At 39.7% G+C, this 21009-nt stretch overlaps 2 protein-coding genes across 5 annotated transcripts; one reads left to right on the top strand and one right to left on the bottom strand.

Moving 5' to 3' along the window:
* Nucleotides 1-791: 791 nt before the first annotated feature.
* LOC308114464 (trypsin-like) lies at nucleotides 792-2594 on the top strand. The gene is made up of 6 exons (XM_080471345.1): nucleotides 792-877; nucleotides 1047-1203; nucleotides 1524-1622; nucleotides 1735-1898; nucleotides 2009-2145; nucleotides 2226-2594. The coding sequence occupies exons 1-6, from the start codon at nucleotides 808-810 to the stop codon at nucleotides 2376-2378; spliced, it is 780 nt and encodes a 259-aa protein (XP_080327471.1). The 5' UTR covers nucleotides 792-807; the 3' UTR covers nucleotides 2379-2594.
* Nucleotides 2595-2607: 13 nt separating this feature from the next.
* cblc (Cbl proto-oncogene C, E3 ubiquitin protein ligase) lies at nucleotides 2608-18257 on the bottom strand. 4 transcript variants are annotated; one of them, XM_080471341.1, is made up of 14 exons: nucleotides 17082-18257; nucleotides 11256-11402; nucleotides 10977-11133; nucleotides 10496-10617; nucleotides 8708-8845; nucleotides 8530-8617; nucleotides 8237-8368; nucleotides 6744-6932; nucleotides 5473-5625; nucleotides 5209-5249; nucleotides 4660-4734; nucleotides 4429-4478; nucleotides 3603-3652; nucleotides 2952-3415 (listed from the first exon to the last, which is right to left on the bottom strand). In XM_080471341.1, the coding sequence occupies exons 1-13, from the start codon at nucleotides 17456-17458 to the stop codon at nucleotides 3609-3611; spliced, it is 1713 nt and encodes a 570-aa protein (XP_080327467.1). In that variant the 5' UTR covers nucleotides 17459-18257; the 3' UTR covers nucleotides 2952-3415; nucleotides 3603-3608. The 4 variants fall into 4 exon arrangements, with proteins under 4 accessions (XP_080327466.1, XP_080327468.1, XP_080327467.1 ...); XM_080471340.1 differs by lacking the exon at nucleotides 3603-3652 and having other exon boundaries at nucleotides 2608-3415; nucleotides 17082-18251; XM_080471343.1 differs by lacking the exon at nucleotides 8708-8845 and having other exon boundaries at nucleotides 8530-8641; nucleotides 17082-18197.
* Between the last annotated feature and the right edge of the window lie 2752 nt (nucleotides 18258-21009).

Below are 21009 nucleotides of genomic sequence, written 5' to 3'. Positions count from 1 at the left end.
GCTCTGGTAAAGACGGCAAAATAATCAAATTCTTTTTTTTTTGTCAAGTTTTTTTGGAGTGACATTTTATTGGAAATTATTATTTTTATTGTAACAAAGACCAATAAATTTAACAAGCTGTTCTATGGCGTACCATGCTGGTATAATTCAATTAAATAGGGGACTTTAACAGTATTTATTGGAGCTCAGAGACTGTTAATTGCTGTTTGACACATAAACAGAGAAACAGCATATAGTATTTGTTATTCTTCTGGTTCTGAGGACACAGATGGTTTCGTTCCCATCATGTTTGGCTTCCGCCGTAGCCAAAGGCAGAGCTGTACAGCAACACATTTATTCATTTATTTGTTTATTTATTTATTTTCCTCTACTAAAATAAATTAGAATTCATGAAGTTTTTTGGGGGGCGTTTTTGACTAGAGCTTTTACTTCTTTTTTTTCTTCTTCTACATGTTCGAGCCTTGAAAAAGAACCCGATATCTCATTTTGATGTTTTATGATCTTTATGTGCTATAGTTTTCCAATAATGAGTGACTCATGAAGGAACCGTAAACAGGTGTTAAATGTGTGTAGACCTTGAAGAGGTGCAGAGATGATGTAACCACGGGGTGCGTGCTGAGATGGTAAATACAAAAAGTAAATAAAAAAAGAAAACTGGGGCACGATAAGAAACTGGATTTGGCTCAGCAGTGTTTACCAAGGGATGGGGCCGAGTGTGGCGACGCGGGTGGGGTCAGTAAAGAGAGGGAGTGAGGGGAGGGAAGCAGCAGGACGGCGGGATATAAATATGGACCTTGGTGTATCCAGATGTCTTCTGATCACTCACCAGACACCACCATGAGACTGCTGGCTCTGCTGCTGATGGTCGGAGCTGCTGGTAAAGACAGAAATACCACACTGGCAGAAGGAGGCACTCTCACACTCACACACACACTCTCGCACACTCACATACAGACACAGAGCAATATATTCACGCTGGAATGCGATGGAGACATGAGATTGTTGATAAGTCTAAAACAGAGCTCTATATTGTATGTGTACAACAGTGGCAGTTCCCCGAGAAGATGGAAGGATCATTGGAGGAGAGGAGTGTGAGCCCCACTCTCGTCCATTCATGGCCTCTCTCAACTATGGCTACCACTTCTGCGGTGGTACGCTCATAAACAATCAGTGGGTGCTCTCTGTTGCCCACTGTTGGTACAAGTAAGTATGCATGGATTGAAAAAAGGGACATTGATGAGCGTTTATAGATATCGTTGTGGATGACGCTCGTCTGACATTTTCCTCTGAATTAAAAATAGGAATGTATATTGGTGAGTGAGCTCGGGCAATGATGAGAGTTGACTGAGACACACTGTTTATTTTTCACATTCTCAGCATGATCGGCTTCAGGCTCCGTGACGGTGAATTAGATAAAGCTCTATAGAGGAATAAATAAAAATCTTCAGTTGGTTTTTTTTTGTGTGTGTGTGTGTGTGTGTATCCATCCATATTTTAATAATATGCTTCACCTTGTCTCTCAGTCCCTACTACATGCAAGTCATCCTGGGAGATCATGATCTGCGTGTTTTCGAGGGTACAGAGCAGCTAATGAAGACTGACACGATCTTCTGGCATCAGAGGTAAGTCAAAATGGAATTTGCTGTTGCTGAGAATCTCCCTCACTTTCCACTGCTTCTTCCATAAATCCACTGCAGAAGCTCGAAAGCTTATTTTAGATTCTTCTCTGCACAGTTATGACTACCAGACTCTGGATTTTGACATTATGCTGATCAAGCTCTTCCACCCTGTGGAGGTGACTGCGGCCGTGGCGCCTATCCCATTGCCCACAGGGTGCCCCATGGGAGGGCTTCCTTGCTCTGTGTCTGGATGGGGAAGCACTGTAGCAGAAGGCGACGGTAGGTATTGTTTTTTTAAATGATCCAGCTTAAGTGTGAAATTCACAACATGAATAATACCATAATCTGAAGTCTGGGTTTTTGTTATGGGTCTTTGTGGTCTGTTGCAGCGGTGATGCCCAGCCGCCTTCAGTGTCTGGATATGGATATTGTTGACGATGGGGAGTGCGACAAGGCCTATCCTGGCATGATCACGCGCAGGATGTTCTGCGCTGGATTCACAGAGGGAGGCAAAGGAGCCTGCAATGTGAGTTGTACAATAAGCTGCCCCACTGCTGTGCATGTGTAGGACCACCTGCTCACCCTCGGTCTCTCTCTGTCCGCCAGGGCGACTCTGGCAGCCCGCTGGTGTGTCTTGGAGAGGTTTACGGCCTTGTGTCATGGGGTCAGGGATGTGCTCAGCCCAGCTACCCCGCCGTGTACGTCAAAGTGTGCGAGTTTCTTTACTGGATTCAAGACACTCTGGCAGCCAGCCCCTGAAGAAGTGATTGATCTTTTCTACTCCCCTCTCTCTTTTCCATTCTGCTCTAATACTTACCACGACCCTCTCTACGTCTTCACCCCTCCTCTTCCTTTACAGATCTTTTTGTGGTGCTTCATCCTTGCATGATCACACATTTTCTCCCTCACATATTCAGAGTCAACACACGCCGTAACATTGAAGAAATGAAGCCTCTTAATAAATATTCAGTCTTCATTTGTCTGTTTTCATTTCTGTATTTATTTGCATGTTTAAGTGAGCCAGAAGCCTTTGTTCTGCTCTGCATTGATCGAGGTTGCATTAAAAAATAATGTGTCATATATTCTCTCTAGGTGTTGGTGCAACTCCTATATTATTAACGTAAAAGTTGATATTTTTGTCAATTATTGCTAACGCACAATATCAAAAAGAATTAAAGTATAATTATAATTATAGCCTCTGGTTAAAAAAAACCCAAAACAAAACAAGCTAAAATAATTAAAATCCCACAATTGGGATTTTGTAATATTTAACTTTATGGATTTAAAATCCATGGAATTGTCGCTGATTGGAATAATTTGTGAGGAAACATAAACTTTTCCATTGTAATTTGGCTCTTTTATTTTTCTTTGTAATTACATTTCCATTTACAAATCAGTCCATTAAGTTTTATTATTTAATGGAGTCTTAGTAAAAATTCATAAAGAGGACGGAGCGAAAAATTGAAATGAGGTGTTATTATAAAACAAATCATGCTGATAATTGCAGAGAGGGCACATCTTCCTCTCAGTCCAGCCCACTCCTTTCATGTGCAGCAGGCGCCTGCTAATTGATAGTTAAACATGGAGGTTTACAGTTTTTACAATCAATGAAATAAGACTTTGTGTCCGTCAGAACTTTCCAGAATCCAGTGGCTGTTGCGCAACTCAGGACGACATTGTTCTCGCCATCTCTCCAAGGCCACACTTGTCTTTTCTCCTTCCTTCTCTCCTGTCCTCCCTCTCCTTCCGTCTTCTCTCTTTGACGGGGCTGGAGGGTCCGAGCCACACTACCTCACCTACACACAATCACAAAAGAGAGCTCACATTTACACCGGCAGCCAGAGGAAACACTGCATGCTCCTGACATATTTTCCATTCTTGCTAAAACCTCTGCCTCTGGAAATAACATAACTCAGATGGAGTAAATGCCACTTTGGGTTAGCAGAGCTTTCATTTTGATTGGAGGTGTGTTGATAGGCATACCTGGAATTACTGATTATCAAATTCTATCCAACCTTCAAGTGAGCTGCAAGCTAAAGTGAAAAAACAACAAAACGAAAAAAAAGGAATTAAATATTAGGATTGGTAAATAGATTTTATTTATATAGCAATTTGCCCCTGATTTAGCAGCCCCTAAAGCACTGTGCACTGTTAGTCACATTCTCTTACAGGCATAAAATAGAGACAGCTGCCACATAAGGCGCTAAGTCTATTTGATGGGGTTTAGTGTCTTGCTCATGGACACTTTGACATATAGACTGATGGGGGATGAAACCTGCAATCTTCTGACTGAGGCACAGCCCGGTCTACTAACTGAGCCCCAATGCAATATACACAAAATATACACAAAGTAATGGATGATCAAGTATGAAGGTGGGGGGTGGTTTAGATCCCCCGACCCATGGACAGGTGCTACTAGTTTACATGGTTTACCAGTAGCGGGTTCTATTGACCTGACGTGAAACTAAGCTGTTAATAATAGTACAAGACTTCCAGTCTGACGTGATGATTTCTCTCATAAATTACTGTGATTGAAGGTAAAACAAAGCCCTTTGAGCCGACTCAGCTTGCCCTGCTCAGTTGTGAACAGATACACGAAAGCCTCATATCTTTATTCAGTAAATGAATCTGAGAAAAACTGAAATATTCAATATGTAGAGGTAGCATAACCCAATGTGTCACAATGTGATATTATACTTATGATAAAAAAAAAACTAAAGTGCAATCTAAAGCCTGCTCTAAAATCTACTGTCATTTTTGTTTATTTATTTTTTACACAATTTGTTTAAGATGCAATGTTGTGACTTACTGCTGGCACTCTTGTGAGAAGAAGACTGTGACAGTCTGAGGTGCTCGGCACTGTTGAAACACAGAAGTGTGAATACAGTTCAAGTTGCTGTTATGCTTTTTGTTTTTTTTAAAAAGCCTTCTCATGACTGTCCATTCCTGATAATCAATATATAAAAATTAAATGGAAAATAATTGCATGTTGCTGTGAAGCTCAGTAAAGAAGAAGAAAAAAGAAAAAGCTGCTCGTTACCTTTGAGAAAGAGGATGTGGTCTCAGACCACCACTGCTCTCCTCTGTGCTGCTGGCTGGATTGTTGCCTTGCCACCTGAGAAGACCGGAAAAGGTAGACTTTCATAGTAATTACATTGGATTTTTGATTAAAAACCATTATTGTGTCCAATGTGGATCATTTACTGTATTTGCAGATCTTTGAAAATCTTCACATGAACAGTAATGATTACAGTCTGACTTGCTGCCGAAACCTGCCCTCAGCAAGCATAGCAGACATTTATAGTTCTGATGATAAAATTGTGTTAAAGTGTGAAACCAGCTAACATATGACTGCAAAAATCTTTACACAGTGTTATTCGTAAAAGTAGCCTCAGGACAAAATGACTCTTGTCTTTCACACTTGTCAGAGGATTCAGTACCTTGGCAGAGTTCTTAGTTCCCCTTAAGAAATCTGGAACTGATTTCACTCGGTTCTTATATGTGAACCAGGCAGTTTAAATTTTTTTTTAAATAAAATGATATTTAGGTGACAGGAATTCTTCCCCGTAACTCATCTGCAGTGTCTCACCGATTGTTCTTTTGTTTGTGTGTTCCAGCGCCACTGTGAGCCTGCAGAATAGAGGAAATGGGTCATAATGATTGTGCAGGCATCAGCTACTGCTTACATTCACGCCGCTCATGGTGAGTATCTGCAGTGCTGTGCATGCATTAACATTGTTGATAGTTTTAGCATCTTTGAAGGCTGTGGAAAGTCAGCACTTCACATCATCAAGCTGCCACGAGATGATAGAGTAGAAACATGTAAACAGCTCGAGTGTCTCTCGGAGCTTACTGAATGAGAGCGGGAGGGTTTGGTCGGAGACTTGGTCTCAGATGTGTGTCGCTGGAGGGATGGAGATGGGCATCGTGCGGCTGTCATGTTTGTAGGGGGAAGATTTGCGCCGAGTTGATGAGAATGGGAAGCCTGGAAATCCAAACTTGAGAACTGTTGAAGTAAAATGCAATCATTGAGTGGGGTGCATAAATTTATTGTTCAAAAAGGATGAGGAGGAGGAGATGGAGATGGAGGAAGAGGAGGAGGAGGAGGAGGAGGAGGAGATGGAGGCTTGTTGCCATCAAAGAACTGTGGTCAAAGCTACTTCATCATCAGACCACACGCTCATGTCACCTCATGCCAAATAGTAGTTTTTGGATGAATGGCATATTCTGTGTAGTTTCAAAAAAAAAGAGGGAGAATTTTCAAAAACTGATCTATAAGGAATAAATAGAATTTGTTGACGGATGCGAGCTCGAGGCTTTTACATTAAAAATCAAAGGTCTGCCATCAAAGTCTTTGTATTCAACCTGCAACTGGCACATTTATGTATAATAGTCCGGCAATCTATTTTTTATCCGCATTACAATATTACATTCATCACAATCGTTTTTACTAATACATTAAGTCCAATGCTGTCTTTTAATATAATTGATATTTTTACTCACTACTTATTATTTATCTGATTTCTAGTTTTTGTAGTTTATCTCACCAAAACAGCAACTTCTCTACTTTCATCACAAATCAGATCCTCATAATTATCAATATATGCGTCCACAGTTATCGACAATAATATATTCTTTGTAAAAACTCTTATGGAGAAGGTATATTTCAACTGAGACAGAGTTAATCTTTTTTTTATTTTTTTTTTATTTCTTGAACCTAAACAGATGAACACTAAAAATTCTCACCAAATGTTCGAGCTGGGGAAAGTTTAGAAAAGTATTGAACAGTAATCCATGATTTGGAAATATTTCGCACACACACACAAAAAAAAAAGAAATTAATAATTTTTGTCACAACAGTTCATTCATTGAATAAAAATGAATATTTGGATTAATGTACTATATTGATTTTTTTTTTTTTGAATTAGAACTGAATTTAATGTCAAATTAATAATAAAGACAAATTGAAATAATAAAATAAGCTATGGTCATTGTGAGAAGGGGATAGAGTTTACCTTTCCTTCGTACACAATAAGAGACTATCCAGCAGAACTAGTAATACATTAACCATAAAGACATAAGTGGCCACCCATCCCCTCAGCAAATTACACGCTGCTTACACACCTTCTTGAGTGCTGCCATTTCCTTTACCAGCAGTTCAATGTCCTCGTGGTCCTCGTGGTCCTCGTCCTCGGCGTCCTCGTTACCTTTCAAATCCCACTGACCGCTGTCTGGCAGGTAAGGCTCAATAAGGACGGATTCTGTTCCTCTGATGTCGCAGCGACAGTATGGGCACGTGTGGCCGGCCGTCTTCTGTTGGACAAACACCAAAAACTTGTTAAACGGAAAACATCCCGTGAACATAAAGGCATATTGTCTTGAGAACAGCTTTGTGTCATTTGAGTTGTGTAGTGGAATATTTTGACCTCGTCTTCAGACAGGAAAGCCACCGAACTTTCAAAAGATGAAGAGGATGGAAAATGCAGACACCGGTTTTCACATGTACCAATAGATGAAGGCGACTTGTTGCAACATTTTACTGGCTGTTCATTCAACCACAATTTGATTTGCATGTAGAAATTGTGATATAGTTTCTCTACCGTCATGAAAGCCTTTTTCTTTTGTTTTATAAACCTATTGTTGTTGATCATTTATAACCACTGTCTAGACGAGCTTGCAACTTCTCTTTGTTGGTCTGACAATCATAAATCTTATTCAATTTCCCCATAACGTTTCTCTCTCTCTCTCTCTCTCTCTCTCTCTCTCTCTCTCTCTCTCTCTCTCTATCTCTCTCCTGTGATATGCTTCACATGCTCCATTTTTATGGAAGTGACTGTAAATGATAGTGTTTGGGGAGGATGAGAGCTTCACTTCACATGGTACATTTAAAGCCAAATATCAGGACATGCTGCGCTACACCTTTACAAATACTTTTCTGAACAGATGGAAGACCTCTGACGGGCTAACATTTTCAAAGAAGTACTCGTAGAGCACAGAGCTGTCATTAAAGAGCAGTAGCTTTTATTCTGATTGGATGTCCTCATTGTTACTCTGTGGTCAAAAGAGTAAGCAGGATGTAAGGGAAGGCCCCCTTTACAGGAACAAGCAGAAATGTCACCTCACTTTTGTATGCCGCTGCAACGCGTAGAAGTAAGATCTGCCAACCTCAGTACTGTAAGAGCCACAATATAAATATAGCAATAGATGTCCTTTCCTACAAGTCAGTGGGTGGAAGGACATGATTATGTTTGATTTAAGTATATTTACTACTTAATTAACTTTTTTAGTTAATGCAGGTTTTACACTACTAAAATAACTTTTTGTTTATTGATATTATAATGAAATGTTTTCCAGAGACTCGAATGGCATATTTTTGACCTAAATGCCAAGCCACATTCAAATAACCAGACAGTGGCTGACATAGATAAATCAACCCATGCCGTTTTGCTCCACTGAATGCACCAAACGTTACAGTAACAGCTCCAGATGTGGGGATGATGGTTATGCACAGGGTGAATTGAATTCACTTGTATAGCATGTGTAGTGCAGTCCTCTCTCATTTTGAACAGAGAGAAACTGACACGAGGCAATTTGAGTGGGTGGATGAAGATCCGTACCTGCCAGCCTGTGAGGCATGGTTGGCACAGGAGATGCCCGCAGGGTTGGATCTTTGTGTCCTTATCCCTCTCGGCACAGATCTTACACAGCTGGAAGGTGCTGCTGATCGCACAGTACAGCTCATACTGTTCCTATTTGGTTAAAAAAGACAAAACGGTGGCAGTGGTTAGACAGAAAAAATAAAATACAGAGCACAGTACAAGGTCTATGTTTTGCTTTTGGTCAGGCACATAAGAAGCCGCTGGCAGTCTCCTCTAAAATTAATAAAGCGGTATCAAGTGCATCCGGTTACTTCTGTAACTTTCACTTTTCCCTTCTGGGCTGGTTCGCACAAGCTTGTCAGGTCGGGGTTCACATCACGGCCATCTGGGTACAGGTAGCTGCAGGCGTGAAAACACACAGTACTGAGAAAACAAACACATAAACAAAGGTAAAATAAATCAAGAGCCTTTGTGTGTGTTTGTCCTAACCAGCCTTCCTTGAAGCCCTGAATGAGAGCCTGGTAAAGCGGTGTATTCTCGGGGATAGTCTGGACGATGTCCGCTTCATTTGTCACGTGGCCAATAGCCCAGTGGCCCATTCTTGTGCAGCTTAGACGGAATATGTAGCTTGCAGGACGACAGATGCTTGTAAATCACAGTTGCTTCCAAAACACAAGCTTCACATTAGAAATAGCCTCAGACGCTGTGAAGCTGATAGATGAGTCATTTCAACATTGTTATACTGGTGGTAATTATTTTGAGAGTGGAGTCAAAGTTCAAATGAAATAATTTTTCTTAGCTGTTGTAGTTCAAGTATATACAACTCACAATGCACATGGCAGGAAGCAGATGCAAATAGGCATGAATTCATGGTCAACACAACATGCTGAATGAGGAAGTATGTAAGTGCCTTGGAAGGGAGCATGATTATTAGTGCCAGATGTGCTGAAGGTTTTAGAAATTACTGATCTACTGCCTGTCTAATTGGTCTTGAAAGTGGACAGAGTGGTTAAAGTAAAAAAGGAAATAATAAGTACGATGATAAAAAAACAACAAAAAAAAAAACAACTGCATGATTGGGCCAAGATCACCGAAGCGTCTGTAAAGCCAGCGACAGACTGTACGATTTGACTTCATCACTTTACACAATGTGCCATCAATTTCATAAATTTGGTGCCACAGCATGTTTCGTCAGTATTCAGTCAAGGTGTTGACCTTGACTGAATACTTGGAGGTGATGTGCAAATGCATATGGTAACAGTGGCTCCTTCATGCATCGATGTGCAAGGAGAATGACGTTGCAACGGAATTATATAACGGACGTCTGAGGAGGTGGTTTGGAACATCGGGTCTGATTTACAAAGATTCTAGATGAAGGTTTCTAAATTGCAATGCTCACACTAATAGATTGCACTTTCAGATTGTGTGCATATTGCTGGTGATCAACAAAGGATTGGCACTATGAGTCACATAATACACAGCGAGGAGTGTTCAAATAAGCGTTGGGCATGTATTATTGCTTGGAGTGATTGGAGAGAGCACTTAGCCCCTACAAGCAAAGAAAATGGGAAAACCACAATCTGATTTCATGAGTCAGAGTTCAACATTAACATAACAGAATTTAGCATAAACAGTGTGAAACTGTTTATGGAACTGGTTTAATCTGCTGCCGGTTGTATAATGGTGTGGAGGATTTATTTTTTTTTAACTTCTTATTGGCATCAACACCGTTCACTGAAGCACCGCATGGAATCTGCTGTTGTTACTGACCATAGTCATTTGGGGGGGAAAAGTGTAACATCATCTAACTCTGTGCGGTCTTCTGCTGCTGTAGCACATCAACTTGTCACGTGTTGTGTGGCCAGTGACAGTTTCTACATGTATTTTAAGTAAAAAGTAGTTTCCTTTCACAAATCTGACCATTTCCCTCTGACTTCTGGCATCAACAAGGCATTCTGCCCTGGATGTCTTCTCGTCTCTGTAAACTTTTGAGATAGTTGTGTGTGTGAAAATCCCAGTAAATCAGCAGTTTTTGAAAAACTCAGACCAGCCTATCTGGAACCAGAAACAATGCGACATTGAAAGTCACTTAAATCTCCATTGCCCCATTTTCTCATGCTCAGTTTGAACCTCAGCGGCTCTTGACCTTTTTGCATCAACAAGTGTGTGACCAGGTATACCTAATAGAGTGACCAGAGAGTGTAGAAGTGAAGGAAAGTGATTAGCAACTCAACAGTTTCAAAATATGATCCAAAGGCAAAAATAAACGAGACTCACCTGCCGGGTTTGTGCAGGTAGTGCTGCAGACGACTTATCACCTGGTCATAGGTGAGGAAGGCCATGTAGCCCGGATGAGTCACCGCAAGCTGGTTCCAGTTCCTGATAAGTGATCTCCAGGGCTAAAAGACAAGAAGGTAATCGACATTCCTCAGGTGAGAGGAGGTGTAGTTATGCTGTCAGGGATATCACATTTGCAAGTAAGAATTGAGGAAGTATTTGGTTCCAGCTAGAAAGTAGTCTGTCACCTTTAGTCCCGTGTAGGAGCACTTTTACTTTAACAAGCAAACTATGATTTGAGCTTTAGTGCTTTAGCACTCGTCTGCTCCGGCCTTCAGACTTGTTCCCCTCATGGCCAGTACCAAACTTTCCATTCCAAAACAATCCCCCGAAAAACAACATTGATGAAGATTTGATAAAACGTCTTATTCTCTCTTTAAGTAATCAGTTATTTTACAGTTTTTTGAAATGCTTAACTCACCTGAAATAGTCTTGTAAAGATGTCAAACTCAAATACAGAGATGTGATCATTACAGGTGAGATCAATAGTTGATTTGAGAGCCATGGACTCCATCCCCTCCCCAAATGCATGCGCGCTTCGCAGCTGCTTCTTGAAGCTACTCCACTGTACTATACACCTATCAGGACAAATGGACAGTCTGTGAGTGTGGACATAACTCATAATCGCTCACCCCCCCCAAAGAAACAACAACGAATGGAACCAAGGATGTTGTCAGCATGAAGAATTTCCCTCACGCACTGGTTGCCAAATGAATGTCTCCAGAACTCCTCTGCCTCTTTCTTCGTCATCCTGTAGGTGTCACCCTGAAAACATCCTTCTGGAAACATGGCCCTCAGCTCCCACAGCATGTGACTGAACATCAACGACAGCTTGGTCAAATTCTTCCTAAGAATGAGAAACACATCTGAGTTTCAGTTGGAGAGGCAAGTGAGGCTTTACATTGGTTTCCATGTAGTGACATTCAAGCACTTTTGTCATCTTGCACAAGGGGCGTTGAAAAACAGTTTTTTTTTTTTTTTAAGCCAGCTAATCACCTCTTTTAAGCTGATAATCCAAATGTTAAATACTGTCGACATTGAGTGAAAATATAAAAACCCAGTCTATTTTATGTCCGTGCAAAAGCTCTCTTGTCACGTAATCTAAATCTGTGGCTTTTTAAAAGAGACTATCTACATTTGCTATTTAACAATTGCTATACGTAAATAAAAACCACCAGCTACTCAAAGTTGGAATTACCAACCGATGTGCTTAGTTTCAGTTGAAACATGTTCAGCTAAAGCACTGCTGATACTTTCCATAGATAAACGCTCACATGAGTGCATAAAAGGGAGTCCAGCTTGCAAACAGGATGCTACCTGCTGCATGCTTGCCTTTCAATACCACAAAATGTTCCAGTGGCCAGTGTGTCTCTCAAGGACAGCCTTTACGTATCGCACTCGTAGAAGCTCTTCGATGTGTTTTTTTTTCTTCTACAATTCCATGGGTCTATTTTCAGACAATTGTTTTTCACAATTGTATACTCAGCATTTCCTACACGATTTGCTGTACATGCTTCTGATAGACAATATACACATTGGTGGGATTTCACTCACAAAATGACACAAAATAGGCATTAAATTAGATTGAATGTACCTCCCTGGCACGTTTTTTAAGTGATCAACATTAAAACTAAATTCTGTTTTGAATATTAATTTGTAAGTCTGAAGTTTAGGCAGTTGTTCATTCATTCAAGGCCATTTAAAATTTCTGCCATTAACGTCACTGAATCCACAGCATCCAGAATCTATGGCCGTGTATACATGTACGCCTGAACATGTCATGACAGAGCACACTACTTCTGTTTCGCTATAAATGTTTATGCCTCAAATCAGGTTCCAGTGAATAAAATACTTTTGATTTGTGTAAAATCTATATTTTTTTAGGATTTGGACTTAATCATTTCCCCTGTATGCCACAAGAATTAACACGTGCCACATAATCATCAGATACAATTATGCATATTTGAAGTGTCTCACAAACATTATAATGCACAATAAAGTAGATCTGGATTTATACTGATGATCTCAGGAATGGGCAAGTTTGACTATTATGAGTGCTACAACAACAGTAGCCAAGTTTTGACTGAACACTTCCACCGCAAGGAAAGGTTCGATTTATGGCAGCTGATTTCATGAAAATGTTCATTTAAGTTTTAACTTAACACTACAATCATAATTAAACTCATATATATGGTACAAATCTAGTTAAAAGGACGTTACCGTTCTGATAACCGGTAAAACTAATATTGTATTAATTTTGGAAATGGGCTCACGGGCTGTAAGGAGCGGAGACGTGGGCAGCAGCTGCTCATGTCTGTAATGTCTGATTTAGCAGCATGAATTTTTAACGGTGCATATTTCATTTCGTGCCAAACGTTTTTGATGCAACTTTGGAAATTTCCTTTAGATCCGTGCAGGCATCTGAGATTCATTAAAATACATCTGATGGTGTGAAAAGTGGCGCTAAACTTTCCAACCGAGTAAGGAATAGTGAACCTCTTGAGAGCAGAACAGAGTAGTAGCAAAAGCGGACGTGGGAAGGAACGTGTAAGACCCAGCTGTAGGTCTGTATGGAAACTAAAATTATCCATCGAGACTAAAATGATAATAAAAAAAAAAAAAATCTAAGAATCACATAACTTACCCCGGCTTTTATGCACAAATGCACAAATAAAGGCATTCTGTAAAATATGAACTTCAGATGATTCATTAGATTGCATATCTATTAGTTGGGAGTGGTTTCCATTTGTAAATGCCATTGCTACAAATTGCATGTTGCCCACCAGCCTCAGACTTCATGAAGCCTCATGTGAGGCAGATTGCATTTCTCTGAGAAAACACAATACAATAAAGTAAGCGATTTACTTCTACAGACTGATAATCAAGTGCTCCACTCTGCTAGAAGAGTGAAATGTTTTTAAAAAGAGGAATGATAATGTCATTGCACATTTTTTGTATTGAGGTTTCAGGACATTTACAAAAAAAGGTTTTTTATTGCGTGACCTTAAAAAGAAATGTGTACTGTGATGAATTTCTAATTGCAAAGAGGAAAAAAACTTTTATGCAATGTCAATGTTCAAAATGGTGAGGCTGGACACGACAATTGTACACTAAGCTGTAACTAACCATACTCAGGAAAGTATAGTTGACTATTTTCATTGCATGTGGCATTCTACTTCTATTCTATTAGTACATATCTCCAAATGTTTGACAACAATACTTAAGGAAGCATTTATTTAAGTAAAAGTGCAGTACTGCTATCTAAATTCTATTCTTCAAATATTAAGGTTGTCATTCAGTGTCTAGATTTGCAAGACGTTTGAATACATGAATCACAGTTCAATAAGTACATAATAGACTAGATGTAACCCAGAAAATGTGATTGAACCGTGTCTCCCTTTTGATTTGGACTTTCCTACCATGTGACGTTGCGTTGTACTGTTTGAAGACGTATGTGTCTCTGGAAAGGGTTTTAGTTGCATTTGTCAGTGGGTTTGGCCTTTTGCACGTTTCTTTCTTTCTCAAATTCCTATCAGAGGAGACCAAAGCCGTCGATATGTCACAGACAATAATCCTCCAGCCTTTAAACCCTCCGCTGTCTGTCTCTGTTTTCTGTGCCACTTGCCGGATTTCAGTTCCCTTTTTAGCTTTCCACGATTGCCTGGCTGAAATTTCACTTACTAAAGGCCAACTATTATTCCAACTTCCTCCACAGCGTCTTTTTAGAAATAGATGTATAACTTACTGCCCTGACGCTAAGAGATAACATGCTGTAAAGGAAAGCCATCTTCACAGCTGGGCAGCCTCGAGGCTCAAAAAAACAGAGGGTGTGTGTAGAAATGTCCATAACGTGAATTAGCCACATGGCTGCCCATGCAGTCATCGGTGTGGTCAGGCCATCTGTTGTGCGTGCAGAAGATTTGTCACTATGATGTAAGAAGTCTTTTAAAAAAAGCCCTATCTGATTTTCCAGATTCAAATCATCAGCGCTGGTGCCTGTAACATTTTGTAATCACACAGCAGATGTTGTAGAGTGTGAAGAAGAATCTACATATAAGAGCTGAGAGCCAACCACAAGGCGTGTTGATAAGCTTGTCACCGAGATTACGGCTTGGGTTGCGTTAGTCAGTGTGCATTGCAATCAGGCTTTTGCACTTTAATTGTTATGCGATTGCATCAACTTATCCATTGTCCATTAGAATTATGAACAAAACTGTGGAAGCACAGTGTCAATTGCATTTTTCTGTCCTCAATCACATTCTTTTTAGCCAAGGAGGCTGGGGTCTGTAATACTGCTTGATTGTAATATCAGTATAACATTTCTTTTAGGCAAATAATATCAGTCTGGAATGATTGTTTTTGACATTTGAATTGATGCAAAGCCATTGTCAATCAGTAGCAGGAGAAATCTGTGTGCTGATGGGAAAACTACAAATTATTCTATTGAAATACCGTATTTCAAGGATACATTTATTGCAATGGAGACAGTGAAGTTTCAGACTATTCACAAAGATTTAATAGACGGAGCATCTAACGGGAGTCGGCACCCTCTATGACAGATAAAGCCAATTTTTGCCACTTTCCGCCAAATAAACCAACAAAACACATTTAATCTTTAAAAGGAAGAAACTATAGCTCATATAAAAGCATGTATAATTTTTATAGACACACAAAAATCTAAGGTTGCATTTAAAAAGTTTCCGAACTCCAATTTAAAACAGACAATATATTGTACCACATTTCAGTTTGTTTTAGCGGTTTTATATTTTTAAGCATTTTGGTTGAAATTAGCTGTTGAAGTTGTTGTTTAGGCCATTGTAGTGATTTTAGCAGTTAGTTATTTTTTAATAAAATTTAGCAGTTTCAACTTTTTTTTATGCCATTAGATAAGAAGCCTTCTATAAAACAAGCATGCGTTTTCAATTTAAAAATGTATTGTTTATTTGCATGCAATTTTCTAAAACTTCACACCTCAGAGGTGCGAAAGAGCCGCTTGTTCTTCAAGATAAGCGAGTTGCAGACCTCTGATCTCGAGCATGAAGAGCTTTGCTATTGCCAACGATTCCAACAGCTAATAATAGTTCTATCTTATTAATTTGGGACATTGTTGTAAAATAGTACCATGACAAGAATTATTTTGTCGCAACACAACTTAACCAAAAACTAAAAACTAGGTAAGAATATGGGTTTTTAATTTAAATGTAATGAAACAGCACTTCTTGTCCGTGTCAAAGTAAAGGAGCAAAATGCAAATGGGGGATTTCTGTTGATGTTTTGCTTGGTTGCTGCTATAACAGATCTAATGCAACTAAATACAACAAAGAAGTTGTGTGGTCATCCAGTCCTGGATTCATAGTGCTGCCAGGTGAGCATATGCACTAAAAGCACAATAGTGCAGTAATGCTTGAGCATCCAACTGTACAGGAATCCAGAGAAAGAAAAAAAAAAAAAAAAAAGTCTGTCCAAGCTGGACCGCTTTTCTGTCTCCCCACGGCTGCACACATTCAAAAGATGTTGTTGCTTTTTCCGGTTTCCACATATTAGCATCACAAAGGTGCAGGTTGGAGCCTTCTTTCCACTCTCAGCATTAGTATTCCCAAACAGGATCATGGGAATGTGGCCCAAACTCCAAAATAAGTCACTCTTTCAAGCTGATCCAAAATATCCACGGCAAAACTCACAGAGCATTTCAGTTTACAGTAAAGTCTATTTTCAACCTCTGCACAATCGAGACGCTATTTTATGTTCTCACAGCCCCTGTAAAATTTAGTCCATCTCACGTAGAGTTCCAAAAAAGGATGAAAATCTCACCAACTATCATAATTCTGAACTATTGAGTTACTTATTTTGGATTTGTTTGTCCAATAATTATAATTACAGCACACTAAGTCTTCATTGTTTTGCTTTTAATGACGTATAAGTGGAGTGAAAAGCTTCTGTCACTTGGTAATGAAGGGAAAATTGTATAGTGCATCACCACTTACTGACCCCGGCGTCGGGTCATTTGTTTTTTACACAAGGGAGAGGACAGGTGTGGAAACAAATTTATTGAGAAAAAAAGAAAGAGATCAGGTTTCAGTTTGAGAGCGCGATCACTTTGGGAAGGAAATGGCTGCCATAAAATAAGCCTGTTTAAAGATAGCTTATTCATTTTATTTGAACATTTTAAACATGTTATGTGTGTTTTGAGATTCGGCTGTTTGATCGTGCTCTGGTTTGGAAACGTCACATTTTAATGAGTTTTAGTGGAATTTCATTTATTGCCTCAGTCGAATTGGAAGAATGATCATCATGTTCAAAAAGTCTTCAGATCGCTTGTTTTTGTTCGGTCCACAGTTTGAACTCGGGGTATAGAAACAGAACACAGGAAAAGAGGGCAAATTCGGAAACAAGAATGAGTATTATTTGTAGTTTGGTGGAAGAAATATAAAAAAGCATGAGGAGGTTGTTTTTTAGAGGAATTCCCAGCACAGACCTGGCCTCCCTTCTGTTTGATGATGCTCACCTCAGCCTGAAGGCCTCTTACCTGTAGGTTGATCTCTCTTCAAATATTTTCTCGCGTCCCTCTTTGAAGAGCAGCACAGCCCTGTCGGTCTTATCCAGCAGGTTTCTGACGTGGACCCTCAGGTACCTGGTCTCATCTCCCCGAGGCGCCGGGGCGCCAGCTGCCCCGTAGCCTTGGTAAGGCTCCCAAACCTGCGTGAGCAGCGTCGAGGTCTCAGACACCAGGTCGGGCAGGTACGGCGAACTGTTCCTCAGGCCTAAGAGGGGATCCGTGCACAGCTCGTGGAGCTTAGCGAGCCTTCTGAAGGTCTTCTCCACCATTCGCAGATCTCCACTGGTGGGTGGCTGGGAGCACAATTTTGGGCTCCTGGAGTTCCTCAAACCTGCTGCTGCCGCCATTATCACACCACTGAGTGCAGCAAAAAACTTTATTGTCGGTCAGTGAATGAGTTAGGGGGTGTGGGAACTCATGACTGAATATTCATGAGCAGAAATGAGGAGAAAATATCTTCAGCAGCTGGAGTTTTCAGTGTTTACACTGACATTTGCAGTCCGTCGAATGTTGTCAAGAGTTCAGTTTCAAAAATATCCCCACCTTCAAACAGCATTTCCAGTTCGTCCAATTAATAATAATTCCATAAGCAGTTGCATCTTTAAAAGCAGTAGCTGCCATCCACCCGGCCTCTCACTCCATTGTCAAGTCTTCGAAAACATGCCAAAATAAAAGTCTATATTTAACAATTTCCATAAAGGGAACGATATAACAAGTGGAAGTGAAGCGAGAACGAAGATAAAAAAAGACTAGAGTTTGACACTCTTAACTTCCAAACAGTTCAAACTTTTACCATCCACTGCCTCCCCCTCTTTCTTTCCACCCTTTCAAATGCATCCAGCCTCGGCCCGAGTACAGGACTGTCCTCTGCTTACCCACACGGAGGCGTACAAATCTTACAGGGTCAACAGAGCTGATACATCGTCTCCCAGGACAGCGGAAACATGCTGTGTGTCGTGGTCTGAAACTCTGCCGCTTCTTCTTTGTCTTCTTGATGTCACCCCTCCTTTCTCTCGCGCGCTCTCTCGCTCTCTCTCTCTCTCTCTTTCTATGTCTTTCTGAGTAGTCGTAGTTCACCCTTTGATTGGTTTCCTGCTTGTAGCAGCTAGACAAATGTGTTTGCTTTCTCTGCTCCACTGCTCAGAGAGAGAGAGAGAGAGAGAGAGAGAGAGAGAGAGAGAGAGAGAGAGAGAGAGAGAGAGAGAGAGAGAGAGAGAGAGAGAGAGAGAGAGAGGTGTGGACTAAACTAAACATTTACTCAGAGTGAAAGAGAAGTGTACCACCCAACAACAGTCCATATGCAGACAGTTGGAGAACTCACTACAGTTCATGTACAGGCCATGAGTACATGCCCTGCACACTGAAATTAAATCAAATGTGTAATACCATCTGTTTTGTTTTGTTTATTTTAAAGCTGTGATTACTGATATTGTAGTTGAGTGCAGATTTACATGGTCAATGCCCTTTCATTAGTTCTGCCGTCACCTGGCTTGTCTTTTAGCACCACCATGAGGCTGGCATTTATTTTGTGAATTGAAATACTTTTCAACATCTACAACTTAATAGATGATGATGACTTAGCAATGATGTACAATAACTTTGACAAATTCTTAACTGCTATTGTAGTGCCATATTGATTCATTCATTCAGTGATAGAACAAACAGAACAACAGCTGTACTTTATCTAGTGCATCTGAGGACAATAGAAAGGTTTGGTGTAATTCTTTTTTTATTTGTTTTATTCTTTGTAATTGAATCTATGAAAAACCAAAATGAAAGTATTTTACTATATTAAAATATATGATAATATCCTCTTTTTCTTGTTGTTTTTGATATTTCATGTCACCTGAAAGATTTTCAATTGGACTGAAATCAGAACTTATTGCTCTCCATTTTATAACCATTTTTCTTTTCCACCACGCCTGCAAGATTTTGTAAGTCTGCTTTGGGGCTGGGAGTCTTAGGTCTTAGGATCCATGATCCATCTTTGAATTAAGTTTTCTTATACTGGGTAGGACATTTCACTCCAAAATTTCTTCCGAATTCTCTGATTTCATAACTCTGTGATACGGTCAAATCCTCCATTACCAAATGCAGCATAGCAACCTCACAGCATTATGGTTCCTCCACCATGCTGGGCTCTCTGTAGGGTGTTTGTTTCCTCTAAGGCTTCATTGTGTCATGCACCTTAAATAGTATTTTACTGTTTTCAGGTTCGGCTTTACGCTAGACAGCGAAGCCATTATATTGTATTCCACCACTAAATATCGGTGCTTTTGGAGAAAGAAAAAAAAAGAAAAGTTTGCCTGACCTTCAAAGATTCACTCACTGCAATGGCTGGAAATAATCGATTACTGATGATGTGATAGAAGATATCAACTAAAAGAGGAAACAAAGGCCAATGCTGAACACTTTACATATTTTAACTTCAGTTTCCAGTTCAATGTTTCAAGAAGTGAAACACATACAGACAAGGCCTACACTAATCAGCCATTATATTGTTTAACTCTCTTTTGTGCTCTCTATGCTCATCAAACTGTGACACACTGTGTAGCAACCAATAATATAATAACTTGGCAATCATATACTAAAATATATATATATATTTTTTTTTTACAACCGTAAGTTAAAAAGAGTGCTACATAGTATGTATGGTCAATGACTCTGTATGACCACTGTCCTTGACTATACCTTTTTTCATTGGAAAACTGCACAAAACCATTAAAAAGCCTTTCCTTGAAATGCTGTCATAATTATGTATTGTTATAATTTCAACTGCATTTTGGTTCCTTACATTTTTTATATTAAAATAATCTCTTAGCATTTTTAAATAACTTTTTACAATAATGGCTCAAATACACTATCATACTATTTGGCAAGTTATTACATTATTGCCTCTATTACATTATGAATTGCCAAAATGATCAAATGTTTGGCAGGTATTAAGTTATTGGCCATTATTACATTATTGGTTGTTCCACATTGTTTATCCTGACACTTTTCTATCAAAATGAGCATTAACTTCTGCAGTAGTTTGCGGTCGCTCGTCTATTAGATCCAACCACATTGGTCAGCCTTCACTCTCTTTGGACCGCTTATGATAGAATACTGACCATTGCAGACTGGGAACATATTTAAAAATGCTGCTGGTTCAGAGATGCTCTGACTCAGCTTAGCCCTCAGACTTTTGTCAAATACCCATAAAATCCTTTTACTTATCATTATTTCCTGTTCCGAATTTACTTGAGGACAAAATGTTCACCTGCGTTGTGATTACCATCATACTATGAGAAATACATGATTCATGCTACCGGTAATTCCTCAATCTGTCAGTAGTCATACAGTTCTGGCTAATTAGTGCATGTGCAAAAAAAGACCTTATTTTTCCTGTCTTGCTCATAAAAGTAGCTCCTCGGGTGTTTCCTGTTGCTGCAGTAGCTGGTCCGCATCTTGTCGCAGGCTGCAAATGTAAAACCCAATCAGCAGGAAAATAGACGCAATCATGAAGTTAGAGGTCAGAAATGCAAATCATGCTTTGAAGTGTATTGTAGGTCTGAATTTCTTTATTGAACTGTATTTTAAACTTATAGTTGCACCTTTACCCATTAGGCACAAGGGGGCCTCATTTCATCGTGTTGTATTACAGGATTTATAGTACAATGAATTCTGTCTTAAAACACTAAGTTCCTACATGTTTAATAGCTTTGAAAAACTTTTAATATTTACATGTTTGTAAAGATTATTTTAAAAGTGCAGTCAGTGTCTCTTTTACTCAGATGCAGATTCAGTATTAGATCGGCTCTATAATAGGAAAGGTAAGCTTTTATTTTTCATAAACAATGGCCCTTCTTGCCAGACGAGACCATAATGGTTGAACGCTTCAACAGCTGCCGGGCAT

This window comes from Lipophrys pholis (assembly GCF_963383615.2).
Source record: "Lipophrys pholis genome assembly, chromosome: 9".
In the NCBI taxonomy this organism is placed as follows: domain Eukaryota; kingdom Metazoa; phylum Chordata; class Actinopteri; order Blenniiformes; family Blenniidae; genus Lipophrys; species Lipophrys pholis.
The sequence above is the reverse complement of the archived record's forward strand: the minus strand, read 5'-3'. Positions and strand labels throughout refer to the sequence as shown.

What these genes read in the sequence shown, in the direction of transcription:
- cblc (XM_080471340.1), bottom strand. Translation starts at nt 17,458, where the DNA reads ATGGCGGCAGCAGCAGGTTTGAGGAACTCCAGGAGCCCAAAATTGTGC. An exon ending in CATGCCTCACAGGCTGGCAG is followed by an intron (nt 6,933 to 8,236) that starts GTACGGATCTTC and finishes TTTGTCCAACAG; the next exon opens with AAGACGGCCGGCCACACGTG. An exon ending in CCACATCCTCTTTCTCAAAG is followed by an intron (nt 4,479 to 4,659) that starts GTAACGAGCAGC and finishes GTGTTTCAACAG; the next exon opens with TGCCGAGCACCTCAGACTGT.
- LOC308114464 (XM_080471345.1), top strand. Translation starts at nt 808, where the DNA reads ATGTCTTCTGATCACTCACCAGACACCACCATGAGACTGCTGGCTCTG. An exon ending in ACGATCTTCTGGCATCAGAG is followed by an intron (nt 1,623 to 1,734) that starts GTAAGTCAAAAT and finishes TTCTCTGCACAG; the next exon opens with TTATGACTACCAGACTCTGG. An exon ending in GAGGCAAAGGAGCCTGCAAT is followed by an intron (nt 2,146 to 2,225) that starts GTGAGTTGTACA and finishes TCTGTCCGCCAG; the next exon opens with GGCGACTCTGGCAGCCCGCT.